This window comes from Anabrus simplex, chromosome 2, assembly GCF_040414725.1.
Source record: "Anabrus simplex isolate iqAnaSimp1 chromosome 2, ASM4041472v1, whole genome shotgun sequence".
NCBI classification, from domain to species: Eukaryota; Metazoa; Arthropoda; class Insecta; order Orthoptera; family Tettigoniidae; genus Anabrus; species Anabrus simplex.
Window position 1 is genome coordinate 979,930,441 of NC_090266.1, and position 20,943 is coordinate 979,951,383.

General features: G+C 37.6%; 1 protein-coding gene across 2 annotated transcripts in view; it reads left to right on the forward strand.

Annotated features, from left to right (window-relative positions):
• Atg1 (serine/threonine-protein kinase unc-51-like protein Atg1) overlaps nucleotides 1–20,943 on the forward strand; it is a 431,394-nt gene that overhangs the window by 286,892 nt on the left and 123,559 nt on the right. For both annotated transcript variants that reach the window (XM_067141810.2, XM_067141811.2), the window contains one exon: nucleotides 10,096–10,242. In XM_067141810.2, the coding sequence (XP_066997911.1) occupies nucleotides 10,096–10,242 (147 nt within the window). The remainder of the gene's footprint in view (nucleotides 1–10,095; nucleotides 10,243–20,943) is intronic.

The following is a 20,943-nucleotide window of genomic DNA, read 5'->3' on the forward strand; positions in this document are numbered from 1 at the left end:
TATGGGGATGTAGGAGAGCCCAATTTTCAGCTACATACCAAAGTGGAATTCAGGACGAACTTTTAAATAAAAAAGAACCGGCCAAAATATTCAAGCATTTCATTGATGATGAACTGTATGAACTTGTTGCTGAACAAACTAATCTGTACGCTCAGCAGTCAATACAAGCTGGTATAGGAACGGCTAAAATGAAGAGAAGGAGCAGAGAGAGGAATTGAGTTCCTACTAAAAAAAGAAGAAATAAAACTTTTATTTGGGATCTTCTTTCTTCAGGGTATAATTCAAAAGTCGAAGCTATCTCATTTTTCATGTAATAGATTGTTTGCTACGCTCGTATTTTACGAGACCATGTCCGAGAAATGTTTTTTCCTTCACCTGAAATCTTTATATTTCTGTGATAATGAGGCTTACGATCAGCAGGTATCCCCGAAACTCTACAAAGTGAAGCCAGTTTTAGACATTCATATATCAAAGTTTAAAACTTCCTATTTGCCAGATGATCGTCTATCAGTTGACGAAAGTTTACTCCTTTGGAAAGGTCACTTGGGATGGAAAATGTACATTCCGAAGAAGAAAGCTTGTTTCAAAATAGAATCCTTTAAATTATGTGAGGCTAAAACAGGATGTGTGTGGAATATCCTGTGGTACACAGGCTAGGAAACTGAGCTAGTAAGTGACGTTTGTGGGGTGAATACTTCTCAGTATACCAAGCCGTCGAAAGTTGTATTTGCTCTAGCCAAACCTCTTCTAAATAAGGGATACCTCATAGCTCTAAGTAATTTTTACAGTACCCCGGAACTCTTCGATCAGAGCATTGAGTTTCATACAGATGCTGTTGGTACCGTAAAATCTAACAGAAAAATCTTCCGAAGGACGTTATGGGGAAAAAGTTGAAAAAAAGGGGAGGTGGCTTTTGCCTATAAAAACAAACTCGTGGGCTTGAAATGGAAAAACAAGAGAGAGGTCTGCATACGGAGTAGCATTCGTGATGCAGAAATGCGCACTGTTCTAAACAAGAAACGAGAAACCAAAGAGAAGCCGGTCGTATGTATTCGGTACAATGACTCAATGGGAATGGTGGACTTATTCGGATCAGTGTACCGTGCCATACAGTATGGCGAGGAAAAGAATGAAGAAGTTTTACCACATGATTTTTAGACACCTGCTGGACATAACAATGCTTTCATTATATAGAAGAAACACGGCGGCAAATTCACTCAGCTGGAGTTTCGTATTCAAATTGTGCAGAAACTATTTCTGAAGAACGCGAACGCTATCCCTAATGCAGTCTTGCCAGTTCGATCAGTGAGACCCGCACCTGTTGACTTGTCAACTCGATTCTCAGAAAGACATTTTCCACATTTCAATCCAGCCTCAAAATCAAGGCCGAATCCAAATAAGAGATGCATTGTTTGCATGGTGAAAGGCCAGCTGCGGGTCACTCAGTATTGTTGTTCAGTATGCAATGTCACTCTGTGCCCTTTTCCTTGCTTCAGGCATTACCATACATTTGAAGTATGGGCATTGCAAATATGCCAGTGCGTCTCCGGTTCTATGCTCAGGGAATTTGAGAAGCTTGTAGTGTACACTCGGTGATGGCTGTTCAATCTGAGTGCCGGCAAGTATCAGTGAACATCCTCAAAGATTTTTTTTTTAAACCAATTTATTCTCCAGTCATTTGTGATAGCTATTAGTGTAAATAGTGTTGAACAGTGTAGTGTAATTTTGTATAATGTGGTGATAAAATTGTGATGAAAGAACTCGCGGATTACTCGCTGCCCTCTACAATGGCAAGTTATAGGCCTATTTTATTTAAGGAAAATGTGATATTTGAGTGTCTATTATTTGGAGTATTTGATAATTTTTCATTTGTGTGTTATGCATTTCAACGATCAATTAATATAAGCAACACAAATAATACTCCAAATCAGAATGAAATAGCACACATGGAATTTTTGCACTAAGACTGGATGAATTGAAAAATCGTTTTATTTGTAAATAATAACGCAATTGACACTGCAACGTATAATTTTATGCAAAATTTAACATAATATGTAAGCGGGTGTAGGTTGGCAAGAACTATTTCTTTTCCGAAGAAAAGTTTTACTGAAAATGATTCCCCATTATGTAGGAATTTCTCGTTTATGACCTACCCAATTAATGGGTTAACACTGTAGTCTTAACTCTCAGATATAGCTAAGGGAGTGCAATTAGTTTCAATACATAACATGAAAACAGCAAGTTTTTATTTAAAAGAAGATGCAATTTGTAATTTACAAAATTGGTCATTTGTCAAACATATGAATTTCTTGAGATACACCCTTTTGGCTTAGGATGGCACTATTGGTCTGGGATTCTAAAGTGAATTTAATATACAGATCTATAAAATTTATATACTGAAGTCAATTGTTGCAATTAGTGATTTGATTTATTATAGTAAAAATGTCGACATGTCTTGTCCAAAAATAATACCTTTATGTTTATTAATTATTTTATTGTTTTCTAAATTGTCCTAGTAAAAGTCTGCCAAAATATTTGAAACAGGTGAACCCATTTGTAAACCATTTTTGCTTGTAAATGGTATTGTTGAAGGTAAAAATATTGTTTTCTAGAACAAAATTCTGTAAATTAAAAAAACTAGTTTATGTTATTCAGTTAGGTTATTGTTGATTAAATGAACAATCTCTTTAATAGTAATATTAGAATGCATGTTTGTGATGTCATAAGAATGAATAGAATAGTTGGGTTGTAGATTCACATATTTAGTTCTATTTCAGAACTCAACGGCTGTGAAAAAGTATTTTTTTCAAAAATCTTTGAATGAATTGAGAAACCTTTTGATTGGGACTATTTCTAGAATTGATGATAGGTCTGATAGATTTATGTACAGTAGTTTATGTAGGACTCTGGCTGTATGTAATTTAGGGTTCATGTTAATTAGTTTAGAAACTTCTTATTCATTGAGAAGAAAATGTGAAGTTTTAAGGATTTGTTTTAATTTCCTTTGCATTGAAGTGGTGGGATCTTTCTTAACAATGATGAAATTATTATCTTAAAACAATTATTCTGGTTCATGGTTGTGGGTTACTGTTGTCATGTCCTAGTTCATGAGCCATGATCAATGGCTGAGTGGCTTAGTAAGTGGTCTTAAGAGTTGGGAGACCAGTTGTTATGGAATGGGAGTGGGCATCTCAGACATATTCTGAGTCATGGCCCTCCTTGTTCTCAGGCAGCTATGGCTATACAATCTACCGGTGGTCTCTAAACTGGAGAGATCCTCACTTGGACTATGGGTAAGTAAGGGTAGCATCCTACTTCACAGAATTTTCACTGAGCACGCTCGGAATATTTTAAGCAAGCCTCGGAACTATGGGAGTAATGGAGAATCCCGCTCCCGTTTGACAGGCGAGGGATTAATTGAAAAGAACTCCGCGAACAAAATGGAATTCGATGGGGAGCTATCAATATTAATGGGGCTTATGAAAGAAAGAAAGAAAGAAAGAAAGAAAGAAAGAAAGTAGAACTGGCTGAGTCAGTAAAGAGGATGCATCTGGATGTGCTGGGAGTAAATGATATTCAGATAAGGGGAGATAACAAGGAAGAGATCTGAGATTATAAAGTGTACTTGACGGGGGTTAAAAAAGGGAAGGTTGCATTCGGGAGTTAGTGGATTCGAACCTCTACTGTCGGCAGCACTGAAGATGTTTTTCTGTGGTTTCCCATTTTCACACCAGACAAATGCTGAGGCTGTACCTTAATTAAGGCCATGGACACTTCCTTCCCACTGCCTTTTCCTATACTATTGTCGCCATAAGACGTATCTGTGTCGGTGCGACGTACAGCAAATTGTAAAAAATAAAAAGGGAAGGTTGGAGTGTGGGATAGGGTTGTTCATAAGGAATATTATTGTATGCAACATAATTTCTGTAAGGCACATAAATGAGCGAATGATGTAGGTAGATTTGGCAGTTGGAGTAATTAGGACGACAATCGTCTTAAGTGTATTCACCATGTGAGGGTGCAGATGAGGATGAAGTTCACAAGTATTATGAAGCATTGATTGACATCGTAGTCAGGTCAACAGCAAGAATAGGATAGTGCTAATCTGCGATTTCAATACAAGAGTTGGATGTAGAACTGAAGGATATGAAAGGTTGATTGGTAAATATGGGGAAGTTGTGGAAGCTACTGGTAATAGTAATTGGAAGTATTTGCTGAACTTCTGTGCTTCTGTTTAGCAGTTACGAATACATTCTTCAAGCATAAGATAAGGCTGTTCGCCGCTTGACATGGGAGGGTAAGGGCACCAGATTCATAATAGACTATATCTCAACTGACTTTGAATTCAGGAAACCTGTTAGAAATCTGCATGTTCTCTGGGGATTTTTGGATGATGCAGACCACTATCTGACCTGTAATGAACTCTGTATCTCTAGGCCTAGGATAGAGAAAGTGAAATCTGTCTGCTGATGAATAAGGATAGAAAGTCCCCAGGCTGAGGAAATTAGACAGAAGTACATAGATATGATTAGTTAAATTATCCAAACAAAGTTTCAGGATATAGAACGACAATGGGTGGCATACAGCAGTGCTGTAGTAGAAACAGCAAGGGAACAACTCTGTGTAAAGATGGGAAATGGCAAAAATCTTGTTGGAATGATGAAGTTAGAACAGCTTCTTAACGTAAAAAGAAGACGTATTAGAAATGTCTGCAAATAAGGGCTGATGCAGACAGGGAATTGTACGTAGATGAAAGAAACAGCAAAACAAATAACACTATTTAATCCAAAGAGAGGTCTTAGGAAGATTTTGGTAGTAACCTGGAAAGGCTAAGTCAAGCAGTAGGGAAGCCTTTCTAGACCGTATTAAAGAATCTTAGGAAGGGAGGGAGAATGTAAATTAATAGCATTTTGGGTAATTCAGGTGAATCACTAGACAGGTGAATGAATATTTAGAAAATCATCTCGTCGTAAAAGAAAACCTTCCTGGTGACATCGCGAACAAATGAGCTCAAGGGGAGGAGGACAATGATGTTGGTGAAATTATTATTTATTTATCGTATGATGTGCACAGATAGATTATATAAATAAGTATACAATATATGCACAATATATACAAGCAGAAGCCTATAGTTCCAAATCAAGTCTATTGATCCATTTCAAGGCCTCCTCAGTTGCATTTAAACCTAAGAATTTCATTTTTTGTCCGTATTGAACTGAGAAGGATGATAGGAAAAACTTAAAACGGTCCACCTTTTCAATACAAAAAGTTATATTTTATTTATAACATGTATTTGTACTTGGAACTAGTTTCGACGCTGTGTTTGCGTCATCATCAGCCAAAATGGGAAACAGGCAAGCATGTAGGCATTTTGTTACACAAGGCGTTACATTAAACAATACACATCTTACAAGGAGATAAAAACAGGGACGAATATAGGAAACAAATGAATCGTTGAGAAAACAAAAGTTATACAAATTAAAAATAACCTTAACCACACATCTTGCAGTGCGAAAGTGTTCTTCTTGAATGATTCCTGAATGTAAAACACGCGCGCACACATTTCTGAGGAGCCAGCAGGCAGGACAAAGTAAAGTGAAACCTTAAGAGTTCTTCTGAGAAGAGTTCATCATTTTTCTATGTTCCGACTAACTAATGAAGTCTCCCTTGAGTTCCTGATAAACATATACAACAGGAAATTCTCCTTCACTCTCCACACTAGCTATAAAGAACAACGGTAAAATTTTAAATATTGCGCAGAGACGTGAAAGCATGATTTTGAACATGATATAACTCCTTCAGATAACCCAGTTTTTACACAAGGTGTTACATTAATTAATACACATCTTACGAGGAGATAAAAACAGGGACGAATGTGGAAACACATGCATCGTTATGAATGTCCTCCAAAGGACCTTGAAATGCTCTCCGTGGACACTCGGCAATTACGTGGTGGATGGTCTGTGAGGTAGCTCCACAATCACACCCAGAAGACTTCTGCCAGCCCCATTTATAAAGCGTATAGCCGCATCTTCCTTGATTGACTCTTATCCTGTTTAGAGTCCTCCATTGACGTCTGGGTAGATGGAATCCAGGAGGTTGAACATGAGGTAGAGTCACAAGATGTTGATTGGGAACAGAAGACTGCTGCCATTGGTGTAACCAGGCGTTCGTGATGGAGAACCCAGATTCTTCCAGTGTAAGTGCAGTGCGCCAGGGTGGAGATCTAGACTTAAGTCGAGGAGGGGCAGGTTGAGTAATATCCTGGTGAACGGGGAGGTTGGAGTCCTGGCTGGTCTTCTTCCACAGTTTTAGAAGAGCTTCAGACCTTCTTAAGCAAGGCGGAGGAATATTACTGAGTGTAGGCAGCCAGGCCACGTTTGTAGAGCGAATACAACCGGTTATGATGCGCATTGTTTGATTTAGTTGAGCATCAATCTTCGCAGTATGAGCACTGTTCAGCCAAGTTGAAGCGCAGTATTTGGCAACTGAATAGCAAAGAGCTAGAGCAGTAGATCTCAACACTTGGTTGTTTGCGCCCCAAGATGTGCTGGCTAATTTTTGAAGAATATTATTCAGACTTTTAATCTTGGCGGCTGTGTTGTTAATATGATGTTTATATGTTAGGGATCTGTCTAATGTGACACCTAAATATTTTGGGAAGGGACAGTGTTGTAAGGATTGATTTCTGAATGTTATTGAAGGCTTGTAGTTGGCAAATTTATTTCTGAGATGAAACACAGATACAACAGTCTTTTGGAGATTTGGACGGAGACACCACTTTTGGAAGTATGTATCTAGCTTTTCTAGATCTGCTGTAAGAATTTGTTCAGCTTCTGGAAAACTTGGTGTTTGGCTAACCAGTAGTATATCATCTGCGTAAATAAATTTCCTGGACTTAGTTGCTGGTAAGTCAGCAGTATAGAGGTTGAAAAGTAAGGGTGCCAGAACAGATCCTTGTGGAAGTCCATCATTCAGTTTGTAGGTTTTGCTTACTGCATCATCCGAGAAGATCTGAAAGTTTCTGTTGCTAATCATATTGCTAATGAGATTTGTAAGCTTGACACAGGGGATGGCAGAGATAAGTTTTAGCAGAAGCCCTTCTCGCCAAACAGTATCATAGGCTGCTGATAAGTCTAAGAAGACAGCCATACTAATCTTCCGATTCTCAAATCCAGTTTCAATACGAGAGGTCAATGCAAAAATTTGGTCAGCGCAATTTCTTCCAGGTCTGAAGCCAGCTTGTTCTGTGGGAAGGAGATTATTGATGGTTTCTGAGATCCTATTGTATATTAGTCTTTCCAGGAGCTTTAGAGTAACACTTAGCAGTGCAATGGCTCTGTAGCTTTGGTGAAATTGATGAAGTGGAAAGGATGGTAAGTAAACTCCATTGTCATAAAGCAGCAGAAATGTAGATGAAATTAGACTGAAATGGTGAAATATAGTGGGAAGACAGGAGGGATGAAATGGCTTCATAGAATAACAAGATTAGCATGGAGTGTTATTAAGGTACCTTCTGAGTGGACAGAAGCAGTAATTGCACCTATCTGTAAGCAAGGGAACAGGAAGGATTGCAACAACTATCAAGGTATCTCATTGATCTGTAAACCAGGCAAAGTGTTCACTGGCATCTTGGAAGGGAGAGTTCGATCAGTGGTTAAGAAGTTGGATGAAAACCAGTGTGGTTTCAAACAACAGAGGGGCTGTCAGGATCAGATTTTCAGTATGCACCAGGTAACTGAAGAATGTTATGAGAGGAATAGACAGTTATGTTTCATAGATCTAGCGAAAGCATATGACAGAGTACCGAGGGGAAAGATGTTGACCGTACTGGGGGCGACTATGGGATTAGAGCTAGATTGTTAAAATCAATGAAAGCCATTTCTGTTCACAATTGTGCCGCAGTGAGAATTGATGGTAGAATGAGTTTTTGGTTCAAGGTACTTACAAGCGTTAGACAAGGCCATAATCCTCTACTTTTGTTGTTCATAGTTTACAAGGATCATCTGGTGAAAAGTATAAAGTGGCAGGGAGGGATTCAGTTAGATGGAAATGTAGTAAGCAATCTGGCCTATGCTGATGACTGGTCTTATTGGCAGATTGTTGTGAAAGAAACTTGAAAATAGGTGCAATGAGTATACAGTAGTATGAAAATTAGCCCTTCCAAGACTTTTCTGATGTCAGTAGGTAAGAAAACCAAGAGAACTGAATGTTAGATTGGGGATACAAAGCTGGAGCAGGTAGATAATTTGAAGTATTTAGGATGTGTGTGTTCTTCCATGATGGTAGTATAGGCAGATTGAATCAAGGTGTAGTAAAGCTAATGCAGTCAGCTCGCAGTTGTGATCAACAGTATTATGTAAGAGAAAGTCAGCCCGCAAACGAAACTATCTTTATATTGGTCTCTTCAGACCAACTTTGCTTTACCTGTGTGAAAGTTGGGCGCACTCAGGAAATCTTATTCATAAGTTAGAAGTAACAGTCATGAAAGTAGCAAGTATTATTGCTGGTACAAACAATTGGGAACAATAGCAGGAGGGTACTCAGAATGAGGACATAAAAACTGAATTAGGAATAAACTCTATGGATGAAGCTGTATGCATAAACCGGCTTTGGTTTTTGGGTCATGTGAGATGAATGTAGGAGGATATGTTACCTAGAAGTATAATGTAGTCTTGTGGAGGGTAAGAGAAGTGGAGGGAGACCAAGACGATGCTTTGACTCAGTTTCTAATGATTTAAAAATAAGAGAGATAGAATGAAACGAGGCTACGGAACTACTTAGAAAAAAGAGGATTGTGGTGGTTAGTAAATTCACAGAAGCTCGCAGACTGAACGCGAAAAGCAAAACTGTCTCTAATGAAGGGTGTGTGTGTGTGTGTGTGTGTTTTTTAAAATTTATTCAGTTTTGACCATGGTTACTGTGGTGTTATCTTTGCTTTAGTGACTGTTAAATTATTGTCTTTAACTTTTTTTCCAAGCTGATTAAATACTTATTAATTATTGTGTTGTCTTCGAAATTCTTTTCAAGGTGAATGTTTTGAGGTTTTCTCCTTACTTCATGTCTTTTGTCCTGTTGGTCGATGGGGAGCTGATTTTCTGTTCTGCTTCTTCTATGGTTATTATGTTATTTTTAATAGGAGAATTAAGGCAATTGTGTTTAAGTCTTTTGTTGAGCATGTGGTTTCTGTAGAACCGAGTGAGTTGCCCATGCGGTAAAGTTCGCGCAACTGTGAGCTTTTATTTGGGACATAGTGGGTTTGAATCTCGCTGTCAGCAGCCCTGAAGATAATTTTTCCATGATTTTCCCTTTTCACACCAGGCAAACGCTGGGGCTGTACCTTAATTAAGGCCAAGGCTGCTCGCTTTCCACCCCTAGCCCTTTCCTATCCTAATTATAACATATATTATTAATATATTACTTATATGTATATAAATTATAACTTGTTGAGTATTGAAAATTGGAAAATATATACCATTCTATTTAAAGAAATTATTTTACTCGAAATTAAAAGGAGGTAAGTGTTGCAAGCTAAATATTGTTCTACTGCCTAGTGCAGAGTGAGGGAGGTTTTTTCTTCTAATGTGTTACTAGCCTTGAACCATATTTTTATTTCTTGTAATCGAACACTCTGCCTTTTTTAAATTTTTGTTAAAAAAGTTAAAACTGCATTAACCTTTTTCAGGAGGGGATCTTTCCATTTTGCCTTGTAGGTATAGTAGAGTTTTTTTTCATACTTAGTAGAAACATTTAAAAACTTGCCTTCTAACCAATTAGATAACAAAAGGAACCATACCCTCCACATTGACTGTTCTGCTGTTTCTTGTTACCTGAAACAAGTCTGTTCTTTCTCAGACAGGTTATTCTAAGAATATAATTTTAATTTAAAATGGATAAACTAATTTAGAATTATACAAACCATAATCCATTCATTTGGAAGATTACTATGCAAATCTTCATAAAACATCTAAAAGAAACCAATCAAAGATGTGTATGCACTACTTAGAGTTATTTATTTTGAAATCTTTGAAGTTAGATAGATCCATTCAAAATGGTTTGTTTCCAAAATGATAGCAATGTTTCCTTCTGTTCTAGGGACTAGTTCTCCTCTACTTAGTGGACCTCTCGCTGTGTTACCTCCTATATTAGGATCACCTACTCGATTGGCTGACAATAATAATATACGCCATTCTCCTGTTATGCCATTTGGTACACGAGCAATGACATTACCAGAAATCTCAGGTAAGTGGGTTTTTTTTTTAAGTTTTTTTTTTTTAGGATTGCCTATTAAAATTTTATTTTTAAACTTTTGGATGATTTGAAAGACGCTACATTAAGTGACTTTAGTAACATACAAATATATACAATGAAACCTCTCCAGATGACCACCCCTTTCACCAGACCCCCGCTTTCCACAGCCATTTTCCTCCAGAACAGAAAGTAAATAATAGTTTAGAAGTAGCAGCGGCCCACAGCCTTCGAGAGAATCACTGTAGCGAGCATAGTATGTTCAAATCTCAACTGTTTGACAAAAAGCTTGCTTCGTTGCACTCATCAATGTAAATAGAGGCCTTCTAAAACGGTGTGAATATTGATATGGTTGAAAATTTTTATATGTAAACATTCTCAGAGACTACAGTGTAGTTGTGATTCTTCTGTCCAGTACAAAGAAAGCCCGAAAAGCATAAATACGGGAGAAATGTGTGATAACAGAGGACTGTGTTCAGTTGTGATTAAGTAATACAAAATCAATTTACTGTTCATTTTAAGTATTCAGTCAACATACTTTAAGATTGGGGGTACGTATATTTTGCTATCTTTTGTGTGAATAGCCAGGACTTTCTGTACAATTTTTTCCAAAGACCAAAAACATTCTGTCTCGTACGAAGCAAATGAGCGAGTTTTTAGGACTAAGAGCATTGGAAAGATTTTGAGGTAAACTACACAAAATATTTCTGTTTTCCAAACATGATCAAAAGTGGAAATATGACACCCGGTTATGGTTTGTCTGCTTTGAAGATTTTTTTATTTAGCTTTGCCTCGAACGTTCGATTTGCATTAAGATTTTCAGTTGTAAATTGACTTCTTTTAATGGAAATTGAATGGAAGAGGAGAATGGTAAATTATGAGATTCAAGAAAATTTTAAATGATTTACAATAATTTATGTCTGTCTGTTAGGTCATCAGCCCAGAGGCTGGTTGGATCCTCGAATAGCACCACCAAAGATTATGCAGCTATAGGGAAACCACAAAAACCAATGGCAGTACCAAAATGAGGCATACTAGGCAAGATGAGGAGTGAGGTAGTTTGCCATTGCTTTCCTCACTGGACCAGACAGTGCTATTGTAGCACAACTAACCCTATGAGCAACACCTTTCATGACACTCAGACACACTGGTTGTGCTCTGAATGTCATTAATCAGCACCACCCATACCCCAGCAGCTTCCATATTGTCTCAGCCATGGATGAGACTGGGACTTCAGTGGAAGCTACACTTTGCTCTGGCCTGTGCCAAGAGATGGATGCGAAAGTACTGTATCCATCAAGAAATGACAGCAGGCAGACAATAATTTATTGTGCCTGTATATATTACTATAGGACATTTAAAAGAATAGTAATGGAAATAAAGGACATCTAAGCTGTAAATTATAGTATCTGGTAAGGTATGAATGGGGGCTTCTACACATATCGTACATATATATACTGTATATACACTAAACTCCTGCCTGCTGTCATTTCTTGATGGATGCAGTACTTTTGCACCCATCTCTTGGCACAGGCCAGAGCAAAGTGTAGCTTCCACTGACGTCCCAGTCTCACCCATGGCTGTGACAATATGGAAGCTGCTGGGGTGTGGGTCGTGCTGAGTAATGGCATTCAGAGGTTATGCAAGGTGTTGCTCATAGGGTCAGTTGTGCTACAATAGCACTGCCTGGCCCAGTGAGGAAAGCAATGGCAAACTACCTCACTCCTCGTCTTGCCTAGTACGCCTTAATTAGGTACTGCCATTAGTTTTAGTGGTTTTCCTATAACTGCATAGCCTTTGGTGGTGCTATTTGGGGCTGATGACCTAACAGACAGACAGACAGACAGACAGACACACTAAACTATATATAATATATTCAATAGCTGTTACTACTATAAACATACATAAAAAATGAAAAATGTAGCATTATGTACAATTTCAGGCTACAAAAAAAAGAATAATAATAATAATAATAATAATAATAATAATAATAATAATAATAATAATAATAATAATAATAATAATAATAACCATCGGATGGCATCAGCTACCATGTGCAAGCATATTAATCTGACGCCATCTGCCTATCTGTTCGTCATTTTCTATGGTAGAGTAAACCGAATCTCTCTTGGATGTTTATGACTGAGTTTTTAAATAATTTGTCGTGTAAATACAAAATGTGTCGCCAGAGATCTTTTACATGCCGTCATTATACGACATGATGTGTCGAATGGCCTTTTTCCGCCCTTCAAAAATCTGACTACCTCTGTCAGGTTTGAACCCGCTATCTTGATATACGGAGGCCGACACTGTACCACTGACCCACAGAGGGAGCTATTCCAGTCCATCACGCACATCAGCAGAATTACAGAGAAAACAAATATATGTAATTTTACTCATCAATATTATCATTACTGTAAGAAATACGTCAAAAAATCAACATTACCTCCTGATTATAACGAAGAATAACAGGGTATCAACCTATTGGTTACAAAACAAGATGGTCTTTGTTAACCTACTTCTAAGATTGGGATCATGCATGTATGACTTGCTAATATATATATTCATATACGCTTTCACAGTTATCTTGACCGTTCAGTGAAAGAAAAAGCTTTCCCTTATATTTCCTAAAAAATTTATTTTAGTCCTCGAGGTAAGGTCCAAAAATCTCACTCACACTAATAGGGTGGGGGGGAAAGCAAAGTCGGTGCAAGAAGGCCAATCCACATGACAAGCCACAAAATATTATTTTATATGCACGAAAATGAATTTCAAAGAAACATATGTGTGAAACTATACGCCATTGCTCTTTATGAAGCTCTTTGCAGCCATAGAGACTAGCATTTTCCATCAGACAAGTACATACTTCAATTTATCGTGAAGTTCCAGTAGTGAAAGCACCAAACAAGCCAGCTTTTTGCCTAACAGCACGCTCGCTCATATTCGCATGTGACTGCAGCACTAGTGCTACCTCTTGTGTATATTTGACTAACACTCTGATTTTAATGGCGTAGAGTATTTTTTCTGTGAGATTACATCCCCCCTCCACCCCCTTCCCAAGAGACGACCATTAATTTCAGAATTAGTGTCTTACATAGCCCCTTGAAAACCATCACATTTGGCTACAACCGTATGTTTCATATACCGGGCGAGTTGGCCGTGCAGTTAGGGGCACGCAGCTGTGAGCTTGCATCCAGGACATAGGGTTCGAACCACACTGTTGGCAGCCCTGAAGTTGGTTTTCCGTGGTTTCCCATTTTCACACCAGGCAGATGTTAGGCTGTAGCTTAATTAAGGCCACGACTGCTTCCTTCCTACTCCTAGGCCTTTCCTATCCCATCGTCACCATAAGACCTATCTGTGTCGGGTGATGTAAAACAAATTGTAAAAGAAAATTATAAGTTTCATACCAATTGTATACCGACAATTCTGTTTTCTCAGAAATACAGGAAACTACGTGTACAAGTACTGTATTATCACCACATAATCGTCATACTTTTTATACCAAAATTTTCAAAATAATTGTAGACTGCAACAATTACACGAAGAATTTTTAGTACCAATATTTATATTGCTCAAAAATAATCATTTTTAATTACGGTAAATTGTATTTGATAAAAGTGTAAGGTACACATAACACTTGCGTATATACATCGAAATAATTAATTAGTCCAAATCAAATAGATAAATAAATAAATAATACCCGTATATGTACTACACATGGAAATTAGAGTATGGTTCCAGTGTACGAGACCCTCACCAGGATTACTTGATTCGAAAACTGAAAAATAGTCCAAAGAAAAGCAGCACGATTTGTAGTTTGATAACGTGGTCGCAAGACAATGTACAATTTATTCACCAGTGATATTATGAGTTCTGATTTGAAATACATAAGGCTGTAAGTCGTCGCTTGTCACCAACGTCACCGGGAAATATCGGTACCGCACACACTTGTCTAGTAGTATGGCTTTCAAGGCCTAGCAACCAGGGGTACACTGGTATCAGAATGCGGAGGCAAACGGCGATAAAATGAGTCACCGAGAATCTAATTCACGAAAAAGAAGTTAATATTTGTTCTTGTCACCGGTAACATCAAAAAGAATGTGTCCTTGTTTTTCATTAACACTGTCATGTAATCAGCCGCCATGGGCCACATTCTTGTGGTCTGCTGCAATGCATAATCGAACATTCTGGTATTGGGAAATTTTTTAGTAGGTGCACCCTTGCTTGCAGCTCTTGTAGTTCACCAGAAGTGGGCCTTTCCATATCCTGGGGGTATGATGTAGTTTTTTTCCCCGTTTTGTGTTTATTTTTGTGTTTATTAGAACTCTCATGGAAGTATCAACTGATCTGTAATGTGCAATTATATTGCATGTGTTTGTTTGTGTGTGATGTGATTACTGTACTGTAGAAGTATTTGTGCGAGAATTTAAGTTTAATTTTGTTTTTTGGCATGTTCGTAGAAATATTTTGTTTTTTAATAATATAATACTGAACAGTTACTGGCAGTAATTTCATAGCATTACATTAACGTGTGAAGCACTTGTTTGTGATCATTGGTAATTACAGAAACTACTCTGCAGTCTTCAAAATAAAATGTTGTTGTCTTCGCTGCACAGTACGAAATGGAACTGAGGAAACAAAATTTCCGTAAGTGGAAAGGTGGTGTGTAACTGGCGGAATTTGAGATAAGATAAACAGCACAAACTATTCTATACGCGCGTTCGTCAGCTGGAGCGGCAGCTTCGTCTGACAATGTCATGTGATCACAGCTGATTAAGATGGTGGAATCCCGGTCCTCTGAAGTAGTCTTCGCATTGTCGATGGCAATGTATTCTGCGAAAGTTGTACCGACATCTCGCAAAATTGACTGTGTTGCTAAACTCCCCATATGCCGTACACATATTTAAATTGTGCTTTCATATGCAATTTACATTGAAGTTTTGTTTACCTTTTAAGTGGCTTGAGGAACAAAATTTGAACATGCGGCGATTATGCAATGAAATTTCAAATTCAGATTTTTGTATGTGATGCTTACGCAGTGGTGACAATTATGTGGTAAAATATTATACATAAAGGTGACTATGTTTTTCGTGCACCACTATGTAATTCGATTAGTTCAACCTAATGGTGCTGTACTTTCATCCCCCTCATCTGCCATATATAGACTCAAGGCCGCTAAGAAACATCTCTATTGTAAGAGCCTGACCTGCAGCTGCTTTGTTTTAAACCATAAGCTATAGGTCATTCACCATTGACTATGAGTAATAAATAACGTGCTCTTCTCATGTAAGGGTGTGGGAACAGGTAATAAGCAATGAAATCTTACGAAATCACTAGCGATTGTTCTGTCTTCAAAGTGAAAGCAAGTTGTCATGTTGAATAAGAAAATGCATGTTCTCTCTCTAGGAGAAATAATTTCTGTGATGTAAAGTGAAAAAAGGACTATCACAATGTGAAATAGCAAATCAGTTTGTGTGAAAGGCCAAATGCAAAATACAGATGCAAATTGTGACCATTACTTGAGGGAGTGGGAGGAAAATGCAAATAAAGAGACAAAGAAAAGAAGGTGGCAACCATGTTAAGTTGTAAATGATGTTATTCCCAAGTGGTTTAACTGCACTGTTGCCAAGGGATTTCAGTTATGGTATACGTGAGGAAGAATTCTCGAGCTACTGTTCCTGAACATATGCAGTACTGTAGATTACAACTGAAATAATATTAGTAAATAAAGTTCTAAATATTGTACCGTATCACTCATTAACATAGTTGTAGTTATAATTATGTGCAGTGCTTGTGTTTATGTTAAGGTCATCATCATTTCCCTCATCCAGTTTTTCTGTGTCGGGATGTTTATGGCACCTTTCCATCTTCCTCTATCCAACTGTCATTGTTCCTTCTCAACTGTGTTCCCATCTGGGTTTCTTCTAATTATACCATTCTTGATCGTTTTCAGCCACCTTAGTCTGGGTCTCCCTCTTGCCCTACTTCCTTCTCTGGGGGTCTCCATCATCCACTTCTGCATCCTTCGCTGTATCTTTATTATTCTCTCACTTATGTAGTCCACTTTATTTACAGACCCATCTAAAATTCTGTTCTCCTGTTGTTTTTGTGAATGTCCAGGTCTCTGCTGCATATGTCAGTATTGGGCAGTAGTATATCTTATACATCATCTCTTTAAACTTTGTTGGTACTTCCTTCTTCCATACTAGGTTTCTCACACTCTGTTAAAATGAATTTCCCTGTAGAATCCTTTTACTGATCTCCAAGTCCAACTCTGTATCCTACATCATTTCTCTTCACAAGTACTTTAAGCTCTCTGCTATTTCAAGGTTTTGACCCTTTATTTTTATAATTCATTTCTCTTCTACTCAACACCATTGTCTTACTCTTTTCCACACTGATTTTCATTCCATAATTTTCAATAATCTCGCTCAGTATGTTAAGCTGCCTTTGTTCTTCCTCTCTGTTTGCTCCCCACACTAAAATATCATCTGCAAACAACAATACCTTCAGCTCCCTGTCCCTGTATTTTACTTTTGTGTCCTTCACAATTTTGTCCATAACCATTAATGAATAACATTGGTGACAGTACACTTCCTTGTCATAGCCAAGTTTCATTCAAAGACCACTCTATCCTCCCTACATATGTCTGGATGCTGCTGGAATAATTTTTGTGCATTGCTTGCACATATTCTATCATTTATCTTCCAAATCCTTTCTCTTGAATTACTTTCCATACCTTTGCTATGGGTACACTATCGTAAGCCTTTTCTAAATCAATGTTTTCTATTAACTGTTTTGCTCTGAGTATAAGAGTCTAGTGTTGATCTTCCATTTTGAGAGCTATATTGGTCTTCTTGTAATTGTCCTTCCATCTTTCTTCTCATTCCCTTTTCTAGTACCCTTTCAAATAATTTTGCTACCTGAGATATGAGTGATACGTCAATAATTATCACATATCTTCTTGTCCCCCTTCTTAAGTATAGATCTTACTTCAGTCATTTGGTATCAGTTTTTCTTTCCAAATACATCTAAATAGCCTCTACAGCCATTGTAGACCAATGGATCCTGCTGCCTTATCATTTCCACACACAATTTATCCAGGCCTGCTGGTTTTCCCACTCTAATACATTTGACAGCAGTTTCCACAGGCCGTGAAGTTTGGGCAAAGTTCTCCCAGTCAGTCTTGATTACTGCGGCGATACCAGAATTTGAAATGGAGGCAAAAAATAATGAGAGAGGGCAGAAATCCATGCCATTTTCAATTTACATTGTAGGGAGTAAGTTATATACATTCATTGCAGTTTACGTATTTTGACCAGATACAATAGAGTTATGCCTACAACCTCAAATACTTTTTACTGTACGTAATGTATTATAATTTTCACAATTATGCTTTAAGAAGTGCTTTCAGAAACATCTCTAACAGGGAGTTAAGGTGGGTAAGATGTGGCTTGTGGTTGCTTGGATAAAAAAATATCTGATTAACTCACCCAACAATCCAATCATGCTTACTGGGAATAACATCAGTTATCAGTTAGATTATTTATTTGAAGGCATACTGTACATATATTTGGTAGACACATTTACGTTGTTGTTGTTGTTGTTGTACTTCAATTTTGGATAGTAAATATCTACCGCATTTACTCGTGTATTCGAACCCCCTTGGTTTTTTTAAATGAAGAAAATTAAAAAATAAATCTTGCATACGAGGACCCCCACCCAACGTAATTCGTCAGAGAAGAACAGCGATTCCGCTTCGAAGCGGGTACAAGCCTTACTGCAGCTCTGATGACATCACACAAATTTGTGAATAGTTTTGTCCGTACAACCCATACAATGAAAACACACGTCGAAGTCATGTGGTACATCTGTGTTTCAAAGTTGTGACATGTCCACCTCCGTAGCATAGGCCTACTGCAGCTCGGATGACGTTGCACAAATAGGTGAATAGTTTTGTGTCCGGCCAACGCATTATAATTTATTATTATTATTATTATTATTATTATTATTATTATTATTATTATTATTATTATTATTATTATTATTATTTCGTGTGGCTATTTCTAGCCAAGTGCAGCCCTTGTAAGGCAGACCCTCCGATGAGGGTGGGCGGCATCTGCCATGTGTAGGTAACTGCGTGTAATTGTGGTGGAGGATAGTGTTATGTATGGTGTGTGAGTTGCAGGGATGTTGGGGACAGCACAAACACCCAGCTCCCGGGCCAATTGGAATTAACCAATGAAGGTTAAAATCCCTGACCCGGCCGGGAATCGAACCCGGGACCCTCTGAACCGAAGGCCAGTACGCTGACCATTCAGCCAACAAGTCGGACACAAATAATAATAATAATAATAATAATTATTATTATTATTATTATTTTACGTCCCCACTTAACGATGCTCGGAGATACCAAACAAAACATATTATGTGTTAATAAAAAAATGGAGACACTGATCATACGAAATTAAACACTGTGATAATAAAATGCATTACCGCCTCATCTGTAGATATTTATAAATGCGGCAAACTTTCCTGTTACTTATTTTTAATCTTCCCATCGTGGGACTTCTGGCACTTGATAGCATACCTAACCTAAACAGTGTGGTCTCTCTTATCTCATTTATATTTCATCTCATTTTGTACCATTAGGGCCGATGACCTAGATGTTAGGCCCCTTTAAACAACAAGCATCATCATCATCTTGTCTCATTTACAGCTGCTTAGGTAAACCGTGATGTGATAAATGTGGAAAACAAGCATGAAATATACTTAAGAATAATGGTTTAGCTTTCAACAGCAGCAGTTATCCAAAGAACACTTCCAGTCACTGTGTATTATATTTGGAAGTACAACTCCTTTGGCACGCTTTCTACAGCACGACTTTATTCAGAAGTAGTGGCTTCTGCTACACGTACACCAACTGGGAATATCAGAGACCATCTCCAGAAACCATTTGGAAATAGATTCTCACAGTTTGGACTCTGTAGTTGTGAACAAAACTATTTTTAAAAGTTTCAGAAAAAGACGGGACCTCGAAATCTCGAAAGCTTTTGATTCATGACTGATGACATGCCGGTAGCATGTAAGTTGGCGGCACAAGGCAATAATTCAAATGAAAGCAGTTATTAGGTTTGTCCACATTTACTGTGTGATAGGCCTACTGCTCAACTGACAGAGACAAATGACTGGCCATTAAGTTCTTTTGTATCAATATTGTGAGACAAATATTTGTAGCAAGTTTTTACGACCATATGCCCTTCCTGACATCAACCTAATCAGAGGAATTTATGAGATGAAACGAATGACATTATATGAGTAAATAAAACTGACTATATTTATTTTATATGTAGGCCTAAATATCATGTTCACCATTTATTGCCTCCAAATGAAAATAGCAAATATAACTCAAATACATTTATAAGTTTGTTAAAGAATAGTGTAGAATGTTTACATGTATAATTTATAGCTCTTTATAGTCTAGAAGCCATGCGTTCACTGCACAAAATTTGAGGTTATCGCATATTGGGCCCCCCTCTTACTTTTTTTTGGGCGGTAAAAGTGTTGGTCTAATATCCGAGTAAATACGTTATGTCCTCACTCGTGATGAAACTCCCTCACCATTTAGTGGCTAGCTATTATTATCGGACAACTGAAAAGATTTAGGTACTATTTTCAGAAATTCATTGAACAGGGAAAGTCTCACAACTCAGTGCAAAATCAAGTAATAAACTTGTTGAATTATGTATTACGTTTTGCTGAATGAGTAACAGGAAATTTACTTTTTTTTAAATGGAAATACTGTCATTTACATCTAAGGAATTGTAAATTGTAGCTTGCACGCTTAAACCCTGTATCTTTGTGAATTGTAACACAAAAATTATAACATGTTAGTTTTCTTTGAATGTATAAATATAAGAAAATAAAACTGTTTATATCGAGCGCAGTGTGATTCGAACCGAAAAATCTTGAAATTGTCAGTTTTCTGGCCATTATAATGTGTGTATTAAAAAAAAAATACTCTATGGTATCTTTTACGTATGAAACATCTTGAGGTAGATAATCAGTAGTAGTAATAACACGCATTATTTTCAAAGCACCACATCAGCTAAGGACTCGGAATGAATCAGGTGCAGGGCCGATGACTTGCGATTAGGCCCCTTAAAATAACAAGCAGTGAGCATCAGAATCAGGTGCAGGCTACATGACGACTGACTCGAGGTCAGGAGATACCTTGGGCTGTGGATAGGCGAGATAGGAGTAGCCAATGAGAGAGCTTTATTAAACGGCCACATGACCCAACGACGTACACATCGTCCACTCCTTACGTAGTGATAATCTAATACAACTGATTTTAACCACATGATTTACAGTCGTAAGTTCTAGAAATAAATCTAAAAATTGTAACAGAATATATTACAGTACCGCAGTCAACATTTCGCTGAGTAATAAAGGAGAGCTTCGTAGTCACAATCGAATGTCCTAATGGCTACCAAACTTCTTAAACTGAAACCTTATGGAGTGACTATCGTGCATGAATTATGGTCCTGTGGTGATGGAATTTCTGTATTTGTAATTTACAAAACATTGTTTACTGCATTGATGATCCACATCTGATCATTTTTTCTGATGAGATATGGTCACATGGCTTCACAGAACAATAGATATTGGAGTACAGAGAATCCCTGATTG